The sequence below is a fragment of the Myotis nattereri genome (genome assembly GCF_964212035.1).
Source record: "Myotis nattereri genome assembly, chromosome: 3".
In the NCBI taxonomy this organism is placed as follows: Eukaryota; Metazoa; Chordata; class Mammalia; order Chiroptera; family Vespertilionidae; genus Myotis; species Myotis nattereri.
Genome location: NC_138077.1, coordinates 211493685 through 211516604, shown reverse-complemented (window position 1 = coordinate 211516604; position 22920 = coordinate 211493685). Strand labels below are relative to the sequence as shown.

General features: G+C 63.1%; 1 protein-coding gene across 1 annotated transcript; it reads left to right on the top strand.

Moving 5' to 3' along the window:
• Positions 1-21339, top strand: TMEM201 (transmembrane protein 201). Its single transcript, XM_081087356.1, has 11 exons — positions 1-254; positions 6065-6185; positions 6742-6936; positions 8008-8184; positions 9553-9905; positions 10629-10832; positions 15481-15713; positions 17133-17204; positions 17726-18025; positions 18416-18550; positions 19462-21339. The coding sequence occupies exons 1-11, from the start codon at positions 142-144 to the stop codon at positions 19557-19559; spliced, it is 2001 nt and encodes a 666-aa protein (XP_080943482.1). The 5' UTR covers positions 1-141; the 3' UTR covers positions 19560-21339.
• The last annotated feature ends 1581 nt before the right edge of the window (positions 21340-22920 follow it).

Sequence of the window (22920 nt, the reverse complement as noted above, 5' to 3'; positions counted from 1 at the left end):
GCGCCGAGTCAGGGGGCGGGCCCGCACCCGCTACAAAGCGACGGAGGTCACGGCGCGAGGAGGTGCGCGCCGCCGCCGCCCGGTAATCCGCTCGCGGCCCTCGGCGTCGCCGCCTCTGCCCATCGCCGGCCGCGGGGAGCCATGGAGGGAGTGAGCGCGCTGCTGGCCCGCTGCCCCACGGCAGGCCTGGCCGGCGGCCTGGGGGTCACGGCGTGCGCCGCGGCCGGCGTGCTGCTCTACCGGATCGCGCGGAGGTGAGTGCGCGGGCCCGTTGCGGCCTCGGCCCCCGCCCCCGCCCCCGCCCTCGCCCTCCGCACGCGGCCTTCCCGCCTCGGCGGTTCCGGGCCGCACGGCGCCTCCCTGCCCGTGCCCGGCGAGGCCGCGGCTTTGCGTGGGGCCAGGCCTTGTGCCCACGTGCTGAGACCCGCTCTGCACGCCCCCACCCCCCAAAAGAAGACCGGAAGCGGCTGAGGAATGGGTTGGGGACTCCAGGAATGCGGGTTGGGCGCGCGCAGCCCGCACGTGGGTGATAAACTTCCCTCTCCAAGGAGATCTGTGCTGGGAGCCGCAGGATTTGCAAGGCCCCCAACCCCCACCACCACACCCCCGGGGCCCCCGAACCCCCCCCACCACCACCACCCCCGGGCCCCCCAGCCCTGCGGGAGACCTCCGCGGGGATCCGACCGCTCTGACTGCTTTCCGCCCTCATCCCCGCGCCCAGGTCCCCGAGAGCAGGCGGGGGTGGCCTGGCTGTAGGTGGTTCTGGTCTGCTCCTGTCTCAGGTCTCAGCTCACGTTGGCCCATTGCAGCCCCCCGGCCCCTGCGCCCCCCAGAGAAGCTGAGGGGCAGGAGGACTGAGTAAACCCGGTAACTAGAGGAGTCAGGGTGGTCCGACCCCGAGGCCAGCATCCCCAACCCCTGCTCCAGCCCCCCGCCCCCCACCCCGGCCCTGGCCAGGCTCAAAGACCGTGCCAACCCCCATTCAGAGCCGGCCTGTCGCAGGGACCCCGTGCTCCGGGCTGAGCGCTTCGGCGGGGCCCACGGACTGTGCCTCCATCTGATCCCCTTCCCCCGAGACGGGGAGAAAGGGGGGCTGTGAGAACAGTCTGGGGGCGCGGTGGGCGGGGTGTGTGAAGCTCAGATCTTAGGCGAGGAAGCGAAGGCACCTGCCCACCAGTGACCGCGCTGGGACTTGAACCTGGGCTGTTCTTATTTAACCACCACCATGTACCACTTCTCACCCAAGGGGAGAAGGAGGGAGGGTGACTGAGGCACAGGCCTCTGGAGGGGGAGGGACATCAGCTGTGTGCAGGCTGAGGGGGGCAGTCTCCAGGGCAGGGCAGTCAGGCATTGAAGGAGCCCCAATTCAGGGGGTCCCTGACAACCCACATCTCCAGTCTCCCAGTTCCTGCCCCGGTTCTGGAAGCCGGGAGGGCGTGCGGGACCAGCTGGTTGAAACGAGTCCTTTTATACCGGAGGGGACAGCAGGCAAGGCGCTTTGCTCAGGGTTGCAGAGCCTGGGTGCTGCTGCCTCCCAGTGACCTGGGAGCAGAGCCTGGGCCGGGCACTGTCCCCAGCGTGGCCGCGCCTCATTTGTGCATAGTGTGGCTGCCGTGTGGACTGTGCTGCGTGCTCCGGCTGCTCTCAGACTGCCGGCCACAGCTTTCCCTGTCCCCGAGGCCGGAGGCCGGGCCTGGTGCAGAGAAGGGCATGCTGGGCGAGGGGATTGGGGAGGGTCCCAGGAGGCTTGTGACCCCAGCAGCAGAAGGGGTGCCGTGGGGTGGCCTTGGGACCTGAGAAGGACCCGCTCTCCCCAGGCTGCTCTGAGGTGCTCATCGAGCACTGGCCGCTGTCCTGATGGACACAAGACCAGCCCCCTGAGGCCGAGCCCTTGTCCCCCAGGGAGGAGAGCGTGTGACAGGATCGGGGGCTTTGGCCACAGCATGGGTTTTGGGTGACCCTCCCGAGGAGAATTGGGTTTGGAAAGTGATGGGGGGTCGGGGGGGCGTTGCGAGCCCAGCACAGAGGTGGAGGGGACGCCAGGAGAGGGCCCCTGCCTGGAGGGCCGCGGTGCTCCGAGCCTCAGGCAGGGCCAACCTGGCTTTCCCGCTGGTGCTGCCACCTGGGGGGCAGGTCCACTTTTCCCCCCTTTCTACAGCTAAGGAAGAAGGCTCCCTGCCCTTCGGCACCCAGCTGTTAAACCGCAGCCACCTCTGCCAGCTTCAGCTCCTGGCCCGGCCTCGAGCTGCCTGCTCCGGGCCCAGGCAGCCTGTGGCTGTCAGCACCAGCACAGGGGCAGCCCACTGCAGCCTGCCCCTGGGCGCACCCCCCTGCTGCTCTGCAGTGCGCCCATGCTCGGGACCTCAGGGGCCACCCACAGCACCCAAAGGGGTTTCCTGGGTTCTCCACGTTGTCCTGTTGGGAGGCCCAGGGGATGCAGCTTCAGGTTAAACAGCAGAGCCTTGTCCTGGCACCAGAGTCCTGTTTCCGCCCAGCGCTCTCCAGGCTCTCCCTGTGCTGCGCGCTCAGGCTGCGGGACTCTCAGGCTGCGGGACAGGCTCCCAGGGCGCATGCTGGGTGGTCCCCCTCGGGCCTGCAGCCCCGCCTGTTTGAATGCCATCTGTTCCTGTCGCCCTGCTGGCCAGCAGACCTGTTCTTTAGGGTGACAGCAGATGCTCCACTTTTCGGCTTCTCTCCTGTGGCATCTGTCACCAGCTGCCCCATGAGGTCGCCATTCTCATCCTTGTCCAGGTCGGAAGTGGAGAGCTGGCTCATTTCTGCCTCTCTGTGGGCCGGCTCCCTCCCTGGGGACCTAGCTTTGTGAACGTGAGGTCTGCCCCGGGGAGGCGGGCTGGGGCTCTGTCTCGGTGTGGCAGGGCTGCTGTGGCCTTTGGCTTGTTCTGCCCGGAGGCCCCTGGGGTCCTGGCTGGCGTTCTGATGCTGGGCCCAGGAGACAACTTCCTGGATTCTCCCTGTTGGATAGGACAGCGTGTGTTGCTCACTCAGGCACAGAGGAGCAAGCGAGAAGCCTACTAGGGGTTCAGCAAGGACTCCCCTCCTCCTGGGGCCCTGCCAGAGGATGACCTCTTGCCCCCTAAGGGAACCAAGTCTGACTCAGGGAGACCACTCTCCAGGCCCCTTCTGGGGAGGCTGGGCACTCCTCAGGGCCTGGTGGGAACTAGTTGGCACATTGGCCTCCCCAGATGCAGCCCCCAGACAGGGCTGGTCTCCTACCTGTGGGCTCACAGCAGTGCCCAGGCCCTGGAGCTGCAGCCCCAGTGGGGCCTCACTCCTAGAACACACCCACCTGCAGGGAGTGGTGGGATGTCGCGAGGTTTGTTTTAACTAAACGTCTGTGATTGGTGGGGAGGGATGCGGGTGATGCTGTGTCCACCTTCCCTCCCCAGGGTGTGTTCAGGCCTGTGGAGGACGGTCCAGAGCTGCCGCCCCCGCTGCTTCGGGCTCCCCTGGGCCCCCCAGAGCCATGAGCTGAGCACAGGGATAGTGTAGTGGGAGCCGGGCGAGCACCTCCAGGCCTCCCGTCTGCCCACCTGCTGGGCCCCGCGCTGCCTCATTCTGTCTTGTCACATCAGACCTTCTGCACTGGGAGTGGGTGGTCCCAGCGTCCTGCTGGGGCAGAGGTTTTGGCTTGGGGAGGAGTGGGTTGAGGAGTTTATGGGGGCGGGGGGGTCATTTCCCTGAGCAAGAGCGGGACAGGGCTAAGCTGGCATGGAATAGATGGACCCAGATGTCTTACAGCAGGCCAGGTGGAGGTGGGTGTAGCCCAGAGGACACCATTCCCATTCGCCCACGTGTCTGACGCAGGGGGGCCAGTGCTGGTGTGGGGGCTGCGATTCGCCCAGCTCCCATCGCTTTGCTAGCTCATCTGCGGCTCACAGGCCTGCGGACCCCAGGGACAGCCCCGAGGCACTGTGGGAGATGACTCCTTGACCTGTGGACCCCCAGCTGCCACGGTGGCCCCTCCCCCACTCGCACACTGGGCAGGGATCACCAAGGGCTGAGAGTGACCGGAGCTGGGGCCGCTATCCCCAGGGACCAGGGCTAACCCTCCTCCCTTCCTGCCACCGGCTTCCAGGCCAGGCTCATTTCCCTAGCAACGGAGCTGGAGGTTCCTGGGGGAAATGGTGGCTTCTGGGTGGGAGGGGCTTCGAGGCTGGCTCCCAGGGCCCAGGCTGCAGTTCCTGCACCCCCGCCACCGTCCCCTGGACTGGCGTCTTTGTCCCCTTCCCCATCTCTTTATTAACGTGCTGCCAGCTCTTCTGCTCGGCTGCAGTCCCGAGGCCAGTGTGGGGTGGTGGGGTTGTGGGGTGAAAGGCCTGGAGGGTCCCAGGGGCAGATGAGAGGTCACCTGCCTGCATCGTTACCACTGGGACACCCTCCCCCCGCACAGTTACAGGGGAGCCTGTGAAGCAGGTGCTGATTAACAGAAAGCCCAGGGCTTCGTTCCCGGGGGTGCCGAGTGCTGGCACCTCAGCGAGCAGGGGCGTCCACACCTCCTGCCAGGCTCTTCGCCTGAAGCCCACGAAGCTGTCCGCGTGCTGCGCGTGGCCACCTGGCCCTCTTAGCTCCCTAGGCCTCGGAGAGGGATTGTCATGACCCCGCTGGCCAGATGGGCAGGATGACTTCCCCAAAGACCATACCTGGGACCGCAATGCTGCTCCCCGGGCCCTGCCTCTCTGTGGGCAGGTTGTGACATAGCGGCCCCTTGTCCATTGTGAGGGCTTTCAGAGCTGGGCCGGGGTGCGGGCTGCAGTACAGGGGCAATCCCTGGTTCCGTCTCCTCTGTCCGTCTCTGGCTTGGGGGAGAAGTGGTTTGAGGGGTTTCTTGGGGGGCACTTCCCTGAGCCACCTCCTCTCTCCGCCCACCCCCTGTAACTAGCCTGTGGGGCATTTTGGCCAGGCACAGTTACGCTGCATGTCAGGAGTGGGAGCTGCTCTCAAGGGGCAGGATAGTGACAGAGCTGGCCCTTCACGTGGCAAAGCACCTTTGTGTGGCCCGTGTGACTACGGCCCGCGGGCCGGATCTGGCCCGTTTGAAATGAATAAAACTAAAAAAAAAAAAAAAAGACCGTACCCTTTTATGTAGTGATGTTTACTTTGAATTTATATTAGTTCACACAAACACTCCATCCATGCTTTTGTTCCGGCCCTCTGGTCCAGTTTAAGAACCCATTGTGGCCCTCGAGTCAAAAAGTTTGCCCACCCCTGAGCTAGATCCTTGTGATGCACGATCCCCGAGATGCTGTGACCCCACACTTTGCAGACGTGGCCCCAGAGAGGCAGGAGGAATGGAGGGAGGACAGGCAGGGCCAAGCGGGAGAGGAGGAACTCCGGGGCTCACAGCCAGCAGTGGCTCCTGGAAGCTGGGGGCTGTGCCACCCTGTGGGCAGTAGAGTGGTCTGTGTGGTGTGGCCTCACTACAGCCGGGTCCGAATGGCACCCGCAGAGCTGGAGGTGGCCTGGCCAGGACCCCAGGGCTCAAGCAGCTGCCTCCCATCACCTGCTTGTGTCTAGATTCCGAGGACCAGGGGTTTGCTGGGCAGTTGCTGCACACACACCCCCATCACACCCATAGCCAACGAGGTGGCGGGAGGGGCCCAGCGCACAGATCCCTGGTCTCTGGGCTGGGATTACCCTGCAGGCAGCACCTGTCACCGCATGTGTGCTGTCTGCACGTTCCCTCCTCCAGGAAGGGCTGGCCCCAGCCCACAGCTGCTCTAATCCCCCCCCCCCCTTCTCCTCCCTGGAGGCTCTGGGAGCACCATTTCCGCAGCCTGGGAACAGGCCTCACAGGGAGGGAGCCAGGGCTGGGCTTGTGGCCTGACCAGCATGAGCCCCCCGGACGCCAGCGGCTCTGGGTCCCCTCGTGGGCGTGCTGAGCCCAGGGACCTGGTGAGTGGCGGGACCTGGAGGGCCAAGGAGAAGCCCAGGCCCGTGTGGCCTCCTTGCTGGTCCTCCCGGTGCTGCCTCCCGCACTCCTTCCTGGTCCCCGTTGGGCGCAGGCACAGACGTCTTCGCTGACTTGACTCTTCCCTGTGCTCAGGACGAAGCCGACACACACCACTGTCAACTGCTGGTTCTGCGCCCAGGACACGGTGGTGCCCTACGGGAACCGCAACTGCTGGGACTGCCCCCACTGCGAGCAGTACAACGGCTTCCAGGAGGTGCGGCGGCCCCAGCCCTTGTCCAGCCGTCCTGCCCCCTCCCCACAGCCTGGGGGACCCAGGTGACTTGCCCAGAGGCACACCACCGAAGTCGGCAGGTTGGGGCTGAGCCCCGATCTTTCTGGCTCATGTTGACGCCCACTCTCTGCTTTGCGCTTGACCAGGGGTCAGCGGGCTCCCTGCAGAGAACTAGGGAGGCTCTAGGCTTTGCGGACCACACTGTCCCTGTCCCCAGGACTCCGCTCGGCCAAGCCACCATCACTATAGGAACCTGGTTCATAGACACAGCGCCCCCTACGTGCCCTCGTTTGCAGGCCCCTGCACCACGCGTGGGGCTGGTCTGGGCTGCGCTCCCTGGGGCTGCACTCGGCAGCTTGCCTGTGGGGGTTCCTAGTAAATTCCGTGGAGGACAGCAGCTGGTTGTTGCATGGAAAGAGAGAGTGGGGACACGCGAAGCTGCTCCACTGGGGTCTCACCGCCCCGGCCTCGGGCCTCACGCAGAGCCCCCTTTGGGTCGGGCTCCCCGCTGATTCTGTCTCTCCCTCCCACCCTCCAGAACGGTGACTACAATAAGCCGATCCCCGCGCAGTACCTGGAGCACCTGAACCACGTGGTGAGCAGCGTGCCCAGCCCCCGCGCCCCTGCGCAGCCACAGCAGTGGGTGAGCAGCCAGGTGCTGCTGTGCAGGAGGTGCAGCCACCACCAGACCACCAAGATCAAGCAGCTGGCCGCCTTCTCGCCTCGGGATGAGGTGAGGCCGGGAGTAGGGCGAGGAGAAGGAGCCTGCGGCGGGGGGGTGGCATTCCCGGGGCTTTCCAGACAGTGCCCGCAGGGCCTCTCCCCACCCTGACCTGTGCTGGCCCCCCTCCGGGTGTGTCATCTCGTTGGAGCGTGCCTCCGTTCTCCCTCCTCATGGTCCCTGCTCTCTTGGCTCCAAGCCTGAGAACATCATGGAAACCTAGTGTCTGCCAGTCCCGAGGGGTTTGTCCCTGGGCAGGGGCAGGTGGCTCCAGCTGGGCCCTGTCAGACCCACCCTGCCCCTGTCCCTCTGAGTCAGGCTTGCCCGCCGCCAGCCGGACTCTCTGCTCCAGAGTTGGTGGAGGGGAGGGAGGCTGGGTGTTAGGCGTTCACCTCCCCCGGGCCGCCGTGGAGCCCAGCAGCCTGTCCTCTAGCTGGTCCTGCCTTCCCACCCCCAGGCCAGTGGTTGTGACCTCAGGAGCTGAGGCCCCGAGATGCTGGCTTTCCCAAGGCCCAGCCTGGGAATGGGGGGGGGGGGGGGGAGGCATGTGTGACTTGGCAACCAGGGCAGCTTTTGGTCCCAGCAAGATAAGATCAAACGATAACCCCGCTGGCCCCTGTAGACAGATGTTTGGGGGCCCTGGAAACGGAGAGGAGTGTTGCTGCATTCTTAGGGGGAGGGGAGGAGAGGGGAGGAGAGGGTTGGACTGTCCTCAGGCTGTTCCTGGAGCCCAGGGACCCTGCAGCTCCCACTCGGCCCAGCCAGGGGCCTCTCGTGCTCTCTAGACCCAGGGCTTACCAGTGGGCGGCCCTGCCTCTGAGTGTCTGTCTGCTCCAGTCCAGGTAGCGTCAGCCCAGAGCCCCCTTCTGCGGCCTCCTCTGGAGTAGAACCGGCCGGAGTGCCTGCGGGTCCCGCTGTGTCCTGGGCTCTGGGCCAGCCCTTCCTCCCGGTGGCCACGCACTCGGGGTGCTGTTTGTCCTGTTGGGCAGTGGAGGAAGCAGGATCAGAGTGGGGACAGCTTGCCCATGGTCACCCCACTTGTAAGTGAACCCAAGAACCTGAGCCCCTGTCCCCGGCCCGCAGGGCAGGTATGACGAGGAGATCGAGGTGTACCGGCACCACCTGGAGCAGATCTACAAGCTGTGCCGGCCGTGCCAGGCGGCCGTGGAGCACTACCTCAAGCACCAGAACCGCCAGCTGCGCGCCCTGCTGGTCAGCCACCAGTTCCGGCGCCGGGAGGCCGACCAGAGCCATACGCAGGTCTGAGAAGTGTGTCCTCGGGGCATTTGGGGCATCACAGCCCTCGGGCTTGTGCAGGAAAGCCCCTCACAGAGGGCTGGGCCCACTGACTGGTGGGCAGCTCTCCGGAGCCAAGACCCTTCTCCCTGGGAAACAGCCTTCCTGTGGGGCCCTGTCCCCAAGCCCCTCTGTCAGCAGCTGGAGATGGTGTCCCCAGAAGAGTGGCTCAGTGTTGGGGTCCACCCATCATTTGCATACTTGACGGTCTTGAGCCCCGATGTGTCTGGGCACTTTCCCTCACGTGCACCTGTCCCCCTCACCTGCGTCCATTCCCCCCACCTGGCATTTCCCCAGAGCATCGTGTGGCGGCCGCACTCTTAGGCTCCGTGACGCCCACTCACAGCCAGGAAACCAAACGGGGAGGTGAAGTAACTTGTAGAGGGCCCCACACCACGTGTGCCAAGGCATCAGCATTTGAACCCGGAACCAGTTGGTTAAAAGTCATTAATTTTTTAAAAATATATATGGATTGATTTCAGAGAGGAAGGGAAAAGGAGCAAGAGATACAAACATCAATGATGAGAGAGAATCAGATCAGCCTCTGCACACAGAGAATCAAGCCCGCAACCTGGGCATGTGCCCCACCAGGAGTCGAACCATAACTTCCTGGTTCATAGGTTGACGCTCAACCACTAAGCCATGCCAGCCAAGCTAAAAACTCATTAATTTTTTATCACAGTATTCAGTTAGTGGAATGTTCTGGGTTTTAAAGATCTGATTTAGTGGTGAGTGGATTTAGAGATAACCCACCCCCTCAGGTCCCCAGATGTGCCTTGTGTCCAGTGGCGTGTGGTTTCTAGTCCACAGCTGGTTCTTGACCACACGGCCCGCAGCCCGTGTTTGCACAGCAGGGCGCTCGGACCTGTGGTTTTTCTCCTCACCACGTGTTCCTACACTGAACAACTTACTGCCATATTTTTAAACTTAGCTTTGGCCAGAGTTATTTATATGTTTGTTATAATTCCAGTTGAGATTCCAGTAGGAATTTATGGTGAGAATTTGGCAAAAACAATGAAAAATGTATTAGAAAGAATAAGGTCACCATAATATCAGAAAGCTTTCTTTAAAGAATGTGGTGGACCCCTCCCCACCCAGTGGGGTGAAGAGCCAGCCATGGGCCGGGTCAGTGGGTCTGGCGGTAAGCCTAGAGACGGCCGAGAAGGTCCAGGGATCTCGGGCCTGGCCAAGATGGCATCTCGGATCATCAGGTCCGGGGTGGGTTCTTCAGCGAGTGCTCTGGGGCCCTGGCCAGACCCCGAGCACAGAGTGCACAGTGGCAGTGGCTCTTGCCATCTCGCTGACCAGTCTCTCTCTTTCTCCCTCCCTCAGAGCTTCTGCTCGTCCGCGGTGAAGGCCCCCGTCCAGGTCATTGTGCTCCGCGCCCTCGCCTTCCTGGCCTGTGCCTTCCTGCTGGCCACCACGCTGTATGGCACCAGCGACCCCTTTGCCCCGGGGGTCACCCTGCCCCCGGCTTTGCCCCCTGGTGGCAATGGCTCAGCAGCTCCTGACAATGGCACTGCCCCTGGGGCTGAGGGCTGGCGGCAACTGCTGGGCCTGCTGCCGGAGCACATGACAGAGAAGCTGCAGGAGGCCTGGGCCTATGGGCGGAGCCACCAGATGGGCGTCGTGGTGCTGGGCCTGCTCACCTGCCTGCTGGCCATGCTGCTGGCCGGCCGCATCAGGTGCGTGTGGGCTGGAGCCAGGAGGCCTGCTGCGCGCACAGCCGGACTGGGCTCCACTGTGTAGTGGGAACAGCTGTCCCTCCTCCAGCAGCTGGGAGCCCAGTGGGCGAGACAGAGTAAATGACTTGCCTTAGAGCGGCAGCGGCACTCAGCAGGCCCCCACTGACCGCTGCTGGTGGGGCCGCCAGGGCCAAACTTCCTCGCTTCTCCACCTCAGGCTCCTGATAACCGCCAGCCTAGTGGGCTGTTGGAGAGTCGAGTGGGTGCCCTTGGGCCCCTGATTTCCCTCCATGTTCCCATTAGTGTCCACGTCATCTCAGTGACTCTGAGGGAGGTTTCTTTTTTCTTTTTAAATATATATTTATTTCAGAGAGGGAGGGAGATAGAAACATCAATGATAGAGAATTGTTGATCCGCTGCCTCCTGCACTCCTCCTACTAGAGATTGAGGCTGTAACCCAGGCTCAACCACTGAGCAACACTGGCCGAGCTGGGGGAGGTTTCTTAGCCCCGTTTTACAGGCTGGAACATTCAGCTCAGGGAACCTGACCTGCTCAGAGCTGAGCAGCGCGTAAGTGCTGGAGGCCCGTCGAGAGGCACATGTGCTCTTGGCTCTGGATTCTGTCCTCTGAGCAGGACGGGGTGGGGGAAGGGACAGCGAGTAGGAGGGTGAGGGGACTAGTCTTGCCGAGATGGGCCCTCACACAGCCCCGCTTTCCCTCAGGCTCCGCAGGATTGACGCCTTCTGCACCTGCCTGTGGGCCCTGCTGCTGGGTCTGCACCTGGCCGAACAGTACCTGCAGGCCAGCTCGCCCAGCTGGCTGGACACGCTCAAGTTCAGCACCATGTCCCTGTGCTGCCTGGTGGGCTTGATGGCAGCCGTGGCCACAAGGAAGGCGACGGGCCCACGGAGGTTCCGGCCCCGAAGGTCAGAGAAGCAGCAGTGATTGCGGGGGGAGGACAGATGGACAGACAGCCCCAGAGCTTTGCCCCCAGCCCAGAGCAGGGCACTTCTCTGTCTTGCCTCTTTCTTCCTGCCTCACTCTCACCCCTGCCCAGCCTCGAGCCCCCGTCCTGGCCCAGCCCTGCACTTCCCTGAGGAGTCGGGCCTGCCCCCTTTTCTTTCCACACCAGTAAGTCCTCCCCCAACCTAGGGCACTCTCGGGTGCCACCATCTCTCTGGCCAAAAACTCTCTCGTTGCCCCAAGGCTAGAGCACTGGTGACACCCACACAGGCTGCCTGTGACCTATGGCTTCCACCTGGCAGCTCCAGGCATCCCATCCTGCCACAGCCCCTGCCTGGCTCTGACACCATGGGATGAGGCTACTGTCTGCTTCTTGCACCAGCCCCATCTCTGAGCTCCTGGCACAGGCTGGTGATGGTGGCCGCAGGCTGAGCCCTTGCCACATGGCCTGACCCCTTGGGCATCTTGACACAGGCAGATGCTGCTGAGCGGGCCCAGAGGAGAGCCCCGCGCCTCGTCCCCATGTCCTTTCTCTGGTCTGTCCCTTTGGTCCTGCCCAGTGCCCGGCCAGCCCTGCTGGAAACCGTCTGGGCCGCCCCCTGGGCCCACTGCCCCATTCCCACTCAGACCCTCCTGAACCCCTCTCGTCGGGTCCAGTTCTTGGGCCCAGACTGGCCTTGATCATGAGTTTGTAGGGCAAGGGTCTTCTCAAGGTGAACAGTAGGAAATCCTGCTTCTGCTGTGGTCAGCAGGGTTCTGGACAGCCAGCCATGGTGGGAGCTTGCCCAGGTTGGGGGGGTCTGGAGAGTCCTGTATTCATCTGTTTGGCACGGCTGTGGGCCACACAGGCAGAATAGGGCACGCACACCCTGCCCACTCTCCTGGGAGCCCCTGGCTCTGCCCTGGAAAGTCAGGACCCCAACCCTCATGGCTGGGCCCTCCACCTGCCCCTGCAGGGTTCAGGCTTCCAGGCCAGGGCTGCTCTGACTGGCTGGCCCTGCCGGTGCCCCGATCGATGCCCCGATCGATGCCCGGGACGTCCCCAGTTCTCTCTCGCCTCCATTGGATGCCTGGGAAAGATCTAGTTGCCCAAGGCTAGCACGGGGTAAGCAGCCCAGGGACGTGCAGGTCCATGAGGGCACTAGGTCATCGTCATTTTATGACTCTCTTGCCTGTCACAGTCACTACTCCTCTGGGCCCTAGAGCCCTCACGGAGGGTGCTGAGGCTCCCAATTTCTACTTTCCTGTGGGGCAACCAGAGTCCACAGAGGCCTCGGCGGCTCCTGGGTCGGGGGAGGGGACTGCCAGGCCGAACCTCAGAGTGCGCCACACACTCCCTCCAGGGCCCGTGTCCTGCCTCTCTGCACGTCGGAGCCCAGGGAAGGCAGGAACAGGTGACACAGCATGAGGGCCACTCAGCAAGGGCCCCCGACCCGCTGAGCCTGCGGGGCAGGGGGCAGAGGCCCTGGCCAGACCTGAGTGAGGTCCCGGGGGCACAAGAGCTGCACCTGAGCCCGCTGTCACTCATCCTCATGTTCACGGGTCCTAAGAGGCTGCCCCACCCCACTGATCCCGTGCCCCTCCACATCCGTGTGTGAGGAGCCCAGGGAGTCAGGAGCTGCCCCCAGCAGCTGCGTGGCCTCAGACAGGCCTGCCCGCTTGTTGCGTGTGGAGGGAAGTGGAGGAGGTGTGGGGACGCAGAGCCAGGACCTAGTCCTGCTGGCGCGTCCGCCCGTCCCTTCCCAGCGGCCTCCTGGGCAGGGGAGGCGGCACTGCAGTGCGAGCCGGGGTGTGCTGGGCTGTGCGCGGCCCTCATCTCTGGAGCCTCCTGTTCTCAAGGAAGCTAACGACTGCTTTTCTTGGCGCCGAGGAGAAGCAGGACATCTGTGTGTGTGTGTGTATTTAAGTTAAGTTATTTATAATCACCACAACCAGCTCCCTAGCTGGCCGGGAGCCCGCGCTGAGCAGATGTCTGCCTGCCCCGGGAGGGATGGGAGGACCCTCATGAAATGAGCCTCAGCCAGGAAGGCTTCCTGGCCTTTTTAGAGTCGGTGACTTTTTAATTACCCATCAGTCCCCTAAAGTTTCATTACTTGGAGCCTATTCCAGCCCCTTCCGACGTTAGCGGCAACAGCTGAGGAAGTGCAGGCACCACTGAGATAGTGGCTCGTTAGCTGGGAGTGTGTCACCCCTGCCAGGGACCTCTGTCCCCACGACCTGAGGGAGGTACACGTGCTGTCTTCTCCCTCTGGGTCTGGGTCCCCACCCCGGGCCCAGCAGGCTCCTCCCAGGAGCGCTCCGCCTCGCAGCACCGGCCCGGGAGGAGCGTGTCCCCTGTCCGTGCCTGTTGCCGTGTCGTCTGTCCCTGGTCGTGCAGAGCTGCAGATGATTGTCTAGTGGCCCGCGAATCCCTGTAACCGCAGCTCCCGGCCGGACGTTGTGTTCGATGCTGTATTTTAAATAAATGCCTCCGGGGCCCTGCTCTGACCCGTGGGCGTCAGGTATGGAGTCTTTTTTGTTTTTTCTTTCTGAGGCGTCTGCCAGGGGCGGGACTTGGGGGTACAGGCGAGCCCCGGGAGTCAGGCTTGGGAGCTGGCGACGTGGAAACGGAAGGACACAGGGCCCAGCTGTCCTTGTGTGCCCTGCCGGGTGGGGTTTTCCCCGTCTCAGCAAACTGCTACTTAAACAGCTTGCTCCTTCCCTCTTGGCGTGGACTGGGGTTGGGCTGAGAGAGGCCAACGTCCCTCCCTGTCAGATGGGACACTGTACAAGCACCCGGCCCTCCTCAGACCCCTTTATCCGGGGGCGTAGACTCAGATCCCAGGCTGGTGCCTCTGGAGAGGGTTCCGGAGCGCGGGCGGTCTGGGCGCCTGGCCAGTGGAAGTGTCGGCTCATTTGAAGCTCTCGGGAGCCAGCCGAGACGGGCCCTTTAACAGGAGGCTCCCAGGAACCGGGCTGCAGTCGGGACCAGAGCTCACACTCAGCACCTTACAAGGATCCGCTAGCTGAGAGGGTCAGACCGAAGAACTGTCTCCCCTCCGTGCCAACGTTTCTAGTGGCATCAGAGACGGGACAGCCCCTGTGCCAGATCATGCGAGACGGGTCTTCGGCACCGGGCGGGGTCATGGAAAGCGTTGGCAAGACCCAGCTTGTCCTGGGCCAGCTGACCACCTGGGAAACCTGTCGCCCGGCTCGGACCCTCTCCTCTCTGCCTTGGGGGTGAGGGGGTGCAAGAAGCCCTGGGGGAGTCCTTCTGCATCTGCTGGAGGGGCCTGGGCGCGCCCTGCTCCTCAGCGGCTCAGGACACACCTGGGTCCTCTTGGAGGCACAGGCCCAGCAGGGAACAGCTTTATGCCCCATCAGAGCATGTTGCCAAAGGTCCCGGCGTCCTTTGCTGCCTCTACATGCCTGTAGCTCCCCCTTCTGCCACAAAACCGTAAAATCGTACCTTCTATTTTGGGGGGTGGAGGGGAGGCTTCAGGACAGGTCGGCAGGTGGAGGCTGGGGCGAGCGGCTTGGCTTGAGCTCCTGCCTTGATTTCCCCATGCTCCCCGCCTTGGGTTCTGGAGTTCAGGAAGCCTGCTGGCACTCCGGACAGCATTCAGAAGGTCACGTGATCTCCAGGAGGGCAGTGCTGAACCTGCACTTTCCTCAAAGCTTGTTGAAGGGGTGGGGTGAGAACTAGGAGGAACTCCTTGGGGTGCAGCTTGGCTAGCGATGGGCCTGGGGGGTCCCTTAGCCGCCCGGGCTCTGCTGCAGGGCCTGGCCAGCCTGCCCATCCGTCGGCACACTGACCGTGGGCTCCTTTGTCCCTGGGGACCGAGGTAAGGCCCGACCTCCCGCATCTCCGTCCAGACAGTGAGCAGACTAATGTATTAACGGCCGCTGTCCCGCCTCTGTAATCGGTTGCCTTAATCGGAAGCATGGTTGACATTCTGGCTTGGGGCCACCAGGCCCTGTTGTGTGATTTGTACCATCTCGAGTTAAAGGGACACTGTCACCTTCCATCTTTTGGGCGGCCTTGTGGTCGCTTACGGGTCTTCTCCAAGTTCAAGTTTGGCTTGTGTCCTGCGTGTCTCTTCCTGGGGACCCTCAGCCTGGCCGCCCCCCTCTGCTCTACAAGACACTTGAGGTTAATGTCCGTTTTTTTGAGCCCAGGGGGCAGCAGTCGGACCCCCGGAGTCAGGCCCAGGGAGCAGGGCCCCAAGCTTGGCCACGTCGGGAGGCTCTGGGCCTAGCAGGAAGGACAGGAGGAGCCCCAGGCCACTGGCCGCCATGGGAGCCTGGCAAGGGGCTGGGCATTTTTGCTTCCAGGCGAAGGGGTGGCGTGAGGTTGGCAAGGGCGACAGTGTCACTTTAATACCGAGACTCGTAGTGGAACTAGTTTGCTGTGACGGATCGGAGGGGGCATGCGGGGCGGTGGGTCACGCTGCACCTCCCAGCCACCCGACCCTAATGGTGTGAATGGTCGGACTGCTTTCCGCTTCAACTAACGCACGCCTCCTCTGGGACCCCGACTCGGGCCCCCTGTGCCGAGGGCGAGGGGACGGCTGGCGGAGGCCACTCCCGGGCCCTCCAGGCTGACCTCTCCCTGCCCGCGGCCTCTTGCAGGTACCTCCCCGGAGACCCGGCCGGCCTCCTCCCCACGTGCCCCGGCCTGGCCATCCCCTACCCAAGCGTCGCCGCCTCTTCACCGTCTCTCTTCCTCCCCACCTCGCCCGGCTTCCTGCCCCTCACCAACCAGCAGCTGTTCCGGTCTCCCCGACGGGCCTCGCCCTCCTCGCTGCCAGGCCGCCTCAGCCGGGCCCTCTCGCTGGGCACCATACCCTCTCTGACCCGAGCAGGTAAGAGGCACTCGGGCATCGGCGGGCCACGCGGGACTGAGGACAGCTGGGCACCGGGACTCCAGCTGTGTACAGGCCAAGGAACTGGGTTCAAATCCTGCCTCATCCACTAAGGAGCTGCCCAGGGACTTACCCACTCTGAGCCTCAGTTTCCCTCAAAAAAATAAGACCAGTAGTAGGACCAGCCCCGTGGTGGTTGTGAGAGAGAAGCGAGAGGATGTATTTAAAGTGCTCAGGAGGGCAGTGCATCCAGCAGGCGCTCAGTAAACGTTGGAGCCCTTCGCGGGGTTTATTCCGCCTGTTCTTGCCCTGTTGTTACTCCTGCTGTTTTCATACCTGGGGCTGGAAGTTTGCCCCAGCCGTTCCGTGTGGTCCAGGGGACAGAGGGCAGGATTCAGTTCAAGTCCGTCCTGAGTGCTTGCTGCCGTGGGCCCTGCCGTGACCGCCACCTGGTCCTGGTCACCAGCGCTGTCTCGCTCTTCACCTTCCCCGCAGGCCCGTCCTGGAAAGGGGACTGAACTCAGCCGTTTTCCTGCTAGCTCTGCGTGCTCCGTGATGGCCCTCAGCCCTGGGGGAGCTGCCTGGAGCAGGCTGGGGGTTGCCCTTGGGTGGGGGGGCGGGCCCTGAGCGGGACCCCATCTTCTGAGAATGTGGACGCCTCTGGTTCCCCAGGGCTTGCTGACGTGCAGTCATGTCTCATTTCAGCCGCTCAGCAGCTCTGCCAAGTGGGTCAGTCAGACACCCCTCTGAGCTTCAGTTTCCTTGGTGACTTGCCCGGGGTCCCACTGCTGCTGGGCGGTGGGGTGAACCCAGCTGGGGATTGGTGCCGGTGGGGTCCCGGTCGGTAGAGGGTGGGCCACAGGGACGGTGTTTGGGCGAGGCCTCGGGTCGGAGCGAAGGTGGGATTGCACCGTGGCCTGGACTCTGGGCATTTCTCTTAACCTCACGGGCGGAGCGCTGGGGGAGGGGCTGCTGCTGCGCTCCTGCCTGGAAGCCGTTGATGAGCAGAGTTCCCGAGTCCCTGCGCGGGTCACAGCCCTGGCCCGGCCCAGCTCAGGCCTCCTGGCCCTTCGTGCGCAGCAGCTGGGGCGGGGGGCCACGGGGGCCCACGGCTGCCCTTCCCCACGTGACTGTTGTCTGGAGCTGCCCGCCACGGGTGGGAAGTGGTGGGTTTGGGCCCACGGTGGTGCGGATCCCAGAACCTTCCAGAACCATCTGGAGGGAGAGAGTTGTGGACGGCGGGGGTGGGCACTGCGTCCTGGTTTATCCTTCAAAAAGGAAATGACTCGGGTTAAAGGGCCCTCGGTGAGAGGCAGGGCTGTGAGTGACGAAGGCTGGATGCGGCAGAGAGGCCATGGGGCGGGAGGGTAGGCGCCCGGCGCTCGGCAGGCCTGACCTGTGCCCTTTCTTCCCTCCCAGACTCAGGGTATCTGTTCAGCGGGAGCCGCCCGCCGTCTCAGATGTCTCCATCCGGGGAGGCTCCTGTTTCAGGTAAGAGGAGTGACGGGGAGGCTGCCTCAGGTGGGGCAGCGTGTGGGCCGGGGTTTCCAGAGGGTCAGGCAGGGGCACCCCCTGTGTGCAGGCCCCTGTGTGCAGGCCTGGGCAAGTGACTGACAGCCCTGTGCCTCCATTTCTCCTGTGAAATGGGCGGATCGTTAGGGTTGGATGGAATGCTCTCGTCCTCACCCGTGACCACGTGGGGATGCGCACTCGGGGGGAGCGGACCTCAAGCCTCAAGAGTTGGTTGCTGCCCCGGCCTTGCTCTCAGCAGAGGGCAGTACCAGGCCTTTGGAGAGAAATCTCGAGGCAGAGGGGACATGGCTGAGGTTCCGCGGTCCTCTCCCCGCCCGTGGGCCCGGCGGACGCAGGCCCCTCCCCGCTCTGCCCAGCCTGGCCTTTCTCCTGGAGTCACAGGAACAGCAGAGCCGTCAAGCTGCCTGTAACTGCACGTGCAGACTTACCCTCGCAGGCGCCTGCGCTGAGGCACTGTGTCTGTCACCTCCACCCTCCAGATTACTACTCTCTGCTGCTGGGCAGCTGCCCCGCGTCCCCGTTCCCTTCCCCGGCGCCCTCCGTGGCCGGCTCGGTGGCCTCCAGCGCCGGCTCCCTGCGCCACCGCAGGCCCCTCATCAGCCCTGCCCGGCTCAACCTGAAGGGGCAGAAGCTGCTGCTGTTCCCGTCGCCGCCCGGGGAGGCCCCCAGCACCCCCAGCAGCTCCGATGAACACTTGCCCCTCAACGGCAGCCACTTCAGCATCGAGCCACCCCAGGTCCCACAGAGGCAGCCGGCGCAGGACACGAAGCACACCGTGGGTATGACCCTCTGACCCCTGCCCTGGGGGCAGGAGAGCCCAGCTGGGCTGTGGGGGCGCCTCTGGGATCAGCGCAGTGGTGGGGACCCCCGTTAGGAGGCTGCACAGGGCCTGTCCTTGATCTTCTCCCCAGCTCCTTGGCCCCTGGCTGGGCTTCTCATGACCTTGAACCCTCCAGGACATTGCTCTCTGTTGGCTGATATTCTTCTCTTGTTTGGCAGTTGACCTTGAGGCTGGTCTGTTCCTTAGGATGGATCGGAGACGTATTATGCCCTGCCAGACTGTGTCTGATAACAGATTTTTTTTTTTTTTTTTTTTTGCTCAAGTATTGTCTGACTGTCCTGTCCTGGGGTGGCCTGTGAGCACCCCCTGAGACACCCCTTCTCTGCAGACATGAGGTCCATGCGGGAGAGAGGCAGCGCCTGCAGCAGCCACTCCATCAAGAAGGAGGACGACTCGTCGCAGTCATCCACGTGCGCGGTGGACACCACCACCCGAGGGTGCCCCGAGGAGACCACCTGGAGAGGTCTGCGCCTGAGTTGTTTCGGGGGGAGGGCAGGGCAGCATGGGGCCTCGGTGTCAGCCAGAGTCACCCGTTCTGTCTGGGGCCTGACAGAGAAAGACCCTCGAGGGGCCCCCTAGTGACGGAGGGCGGTCAGGTAACCCGCCCAGCACCTCGGGATGTAGTTCGTGATCTGCAGGCTCCCTCCCTGTTAGGGCCGGGTCTGCATGCTGTGACAGCCTCGGGTCCCATGGTCACGGGCGGCTATTTAAATCTTAACAACATGAAAATTTGGTAACAGTAAACGCTGAGTTCCTCAGCTGCACCAGCCACATTCAAGTGCTCCAGGAGACCTCCTCACCTTCCCAGACGCTCCCGGGAGGGTGCTGGCCTGGGCCGGGCATCAGTTCACATCCTGCCTCCTCTGCCTGTGGGCCCCGGGGCGGCTGAGAGATCCAATCCTGTCAGCACCTGGCACTGCCCTGGGAGAGGGGCACATGGATGGCGAAGATGGACACAGGGAGTTTTCCAGGAAAGATTGGGTGCTGCCCCCAAGTCAGGTGGGGTCTGGGGGTGAGCACGGTAGCATCAAGGTCATGCTGGGGCACAGAGGATGACCTTGCAGGCCCGTGTGGTTCTAGTCCCCTAACGCCCTGTTTTCTGTGTGTAACGCCAGGTCACAGCCCCATCACCACGGTGAAGCACAGGGCGTCCCAGCCAGTGCTGCCTGAGGCACGGACTCAGGAAAGGAGGAACCTGTAGGGCCAGGCCTTGACCGTGACCTGGGCTGCTGTGTCCTTCTGAGTGGGGCGGCCTCCGGGGGCCAGGAAGGAGCTGCGCCTGTGGTGGGCCAGGGGCTCTCAGGCGCAGAGACCCCATCCCGGGTCACCTTCTGGCCTTCGTGCCTTTGACTGGGTGTCTCTACTCTCTCCAAGGTCGGTTTGGCCCCTGCCTGGTCCAGGGCCTCCTGGCCGTGAGCTTGACTGCCAACGCCCTCTTCACCTCGGCCTACCTGTACCAGAGCCTGCGCTGACCGCGGGCCCGGCCTCCTGCACTGGAGAGCCAGAGAGTCCAGGTGCATGCTGCTGCCACTGCCGCCTGCCCGCCCTCCTCCGGGCCCTGCCCGCCGGACTGTTCTTCCTCAGAATGCCTTCTCCTCACGTAACGGAATGGACTGCGGGGCTAGGGGGCATGTGAGGCCACCCTCCGCCCGTCCATCTTGCTGACATCAGTTGTGTTTGGTGCTGCCACGGAGCCACGGTCCCCGGGGGCTGCACTGTCCGGCCCTGCCTGTGGGGCCGCCACCACCATTGTACCTGCAGCTGGAGCCCTGCCCTGGGCCCGCTCCATGGGCCACGGGCACATCTCCGTACCGTGCGCCCCATCTCCCGGGGGAGGCGGGAGGCATGGCCCCTGTGTCCCCTGTCCTCCACCGGCCCCTTGAGGATGAGCTTCCTCTGCCCCCACCTTACCCCATCCTGCTAGTCCCGGGCCAGGCCTGCCCTCCGCTCTCCCGTGGGCACCTCAGAATTCCTGGGTCTCCGGCTCCGCTGGGCCTGCAGGACTCGTGTAAGCATCTTGCCCCAAACTCCCTTCTGCCCACGTGCACCCGTTTTAGTACCCCTGGTGGCCTCTCGGGCAGTAGCCCTAACCCTGAGAGCACTACCCACGGTCCCTCCCGTGCTGCCCACAGGGCCTTGCTCAACCCTCAGCTGGTTGCGCCGTGGGACTGCCCAGGGCAGCCTGTAGGTGACAGATGAGACCGCACCCCACCGCCATGAACCGGCTCCTTCCCACGGCTGAGACCCCCGTCCTCCTTTCATTCTGCTGACACCACGGGCCGAGTGTGGCCTCTAGTCTTCAGGCCACCTTGGCTGGCTTTGTTCCCTCCCCATTCCCTCTGTCCCTGCCATCGCCCTTCGGCCGCTACTACACGATTGCTCCCCCTCACCCTGGTCCGGGGTCCTGCCCATCCCTGAAAGGGGGAGGGACCTCGGGATGGCACAGCGACCCTCCATGATGCTGTGGCTGTCAGACCCCCAGTCCCCGCTGCCCTGGGCCTTGGACAGAGGGTGGGGCAGCACATGTGTGTATGTGACTGCACATGTACGTGCATGTGACCGTGCAGGCATTGGTGCTGCTTGGGGAGGAAGTGGCTGCCTGGATGAATTCTGCAACACGTGATAGGGGCTCGGGCAGGAGGAGGGATCTTCGCTCCACCATTCAGGGATAAAGTTTAATTTTATTTTTCTACACATTTCTGCCAGGGGAGGCATTTTGCTGGGAAGCAGGATGCCCCCATCCTCCCAGCCAGGGAGGGTTAGTTTTTTTAAGCTTTGGGTGCTTTTTTTAGTAATTTTTTTTACCACGTGGGGAAGGAGATTGCTCTGGCTTCCCTCTCCCTTACCCCACTCGCGTCCTGAGAACTACTGTCTCCTGCCCTGACCGGCCCCGAACACAGGGATCGGGGACCTGAGGGCCTCGCCAGGGCCTGAGTCCAGCTGCTGAGACGGTTCCAACTCGGCCTCCGTTTGTGCAGGGGGCATGTGTCAGCGTCTTAATTTTATTTTCTGCCTAATAAAGCCAAACTCCATTCTCAAAGGCACTTCCTCTCTGGCTCTGAGGAAGCCCCCCACGGAGCCCACCCCACCCCCACCCGCAGGCCTGGCCCCTCCCAGGCCCCAGGTCCCAGCTCCTCACCAAGACCTGGAGAGGCTGGTGGGAGGGGTTTACTTAATGTTTTCATTCAAACAAAAAAACCCAGCCTTACTTTTACAAAAGCAAAAAAAAAAATAAAGATACCAGCCTCTGAACTGTTCTTGTCTTCATGCTGCAGCTCGGCCCTGAGGACCCCACGGTGGGGGCCGAGCCCGCTGAGGTGGAAGTGATGTCACATTTGTTCAGCGCGGAGCTCCAGGGTCCCCGGCCTATGGTGTGGGTGGCAGGTGCAGTGTGGCCATGTCCCCAGAAAGGCTCAGGGATTTGAACAGGAGGTCAGCGCAAACAGGAGGGCCAGGCTCCCAGAACAGCATGAGGGAGGCAGGATGTGCTCCGCTGTCTCAGAAAGGCCTGTCCCAGCCAGCAGCACCAGGGCTGGCTGCAGGGCGGTCAGAGGCCTTGTTTTCTCCTGAGCCCACTCGAGTGGCCTGGGAGGCAGCAGCTGGGCTCCCCATCAGCCCCTCCAGGGCAGACCCCCAGGCCTCATGGCTGGGCCAAGGTCAGCTGGCCCAGGCAGCAGGCACAGACACGGTGGGCACTGGGGAGGCCCTCAGAGGTGATGAGCCAGTTTTCGCTGAGCCTGCAACCCCTGGTGGGGCAAGGGGCAGCCTCTGGGGTGAGCCTGGGCCTGCGTTTCTATGGGCTTTGGGTTAACAAGTCCAGGACCGCCATCCAGGGCCAAGGTGGGATCATTAACCCACAGCACGATGCAGGAGCCCCAGTACATGTGAGAGGCTCATTCTGGCCCAGCACCCAGGGGGAGGATGGCTGGTGGGTGGTCAGCTCTAAACCTGACCTTGAGTTAGATGGTAGAGAGCAGGGCCAAGCTGCCTGCAGGGGGCGCCACAAACACCCGAGTTCACTGACCACAGGGTCCTTGCGATGTCCTCTGAGGCCTAGATACCTGGGGCCACAGGAAGCCCACTTGGAAGCCCTCTCTCCCAGTCCCCTGGTCCAGGGCTCCCCCTGGCCCTGCGCTGTAAGAGGGAACCAAATGGGGGGCAGAGATGGCTCCGTACTCTGGACCCGGATGGAACCGGGTGAAGCTGCAGCCTAGCCTGGCGTGTTTGTCCTGCCCCTCAAGCCAAATCAGGACCGTTAATAAGGCTAAGGAGCTCGGAGGGGAGATGGCTGGTTCCCCAGGACAAGCCCTGAGGTTTGGGGGGAACCTCCAGCTGTCAGAGCTGCTCTTACTCCCGAAAAAGCACATTTGATGTCACAGATAGCGCCCCTGGGGCAGAAACCAGGCAGCCTCCCCTATGAGCTTTTGAGTTTACGGAAAGCAATGGGGGTGCCATCCCGGGGTTCATCTGCCTGGATCAGCGTGTGAAGTAGCCCAACTGCTCAGGCTGAGGGTGTGGGTGAGGATTTATTGGGGTCCTTTCATTGTGCCCCTCAATGGAAAGGTGGAAACCATTCTCTGGTGTTTGGGTGGGCTTATTTTGAAACAAAGTTTGGTTTTTGGAGAAGCAAGAAAGATCTGAGTGGAAGACCTCCAAGTGTAGCAGCATTTCCTGTGGTGGTGTCCCCTACGTAACGGAATTCATATTGGTGCTTAGCATCATGCGTGGAAATTAAGAAATTAATAAATGTGCAAATATGAAGGGGCTTCCTTAGCCCGAGGCATCTTAGCCAGAACCAGGTGCCTGTGTGACAGGTGGGCATGTTGCTGAGCC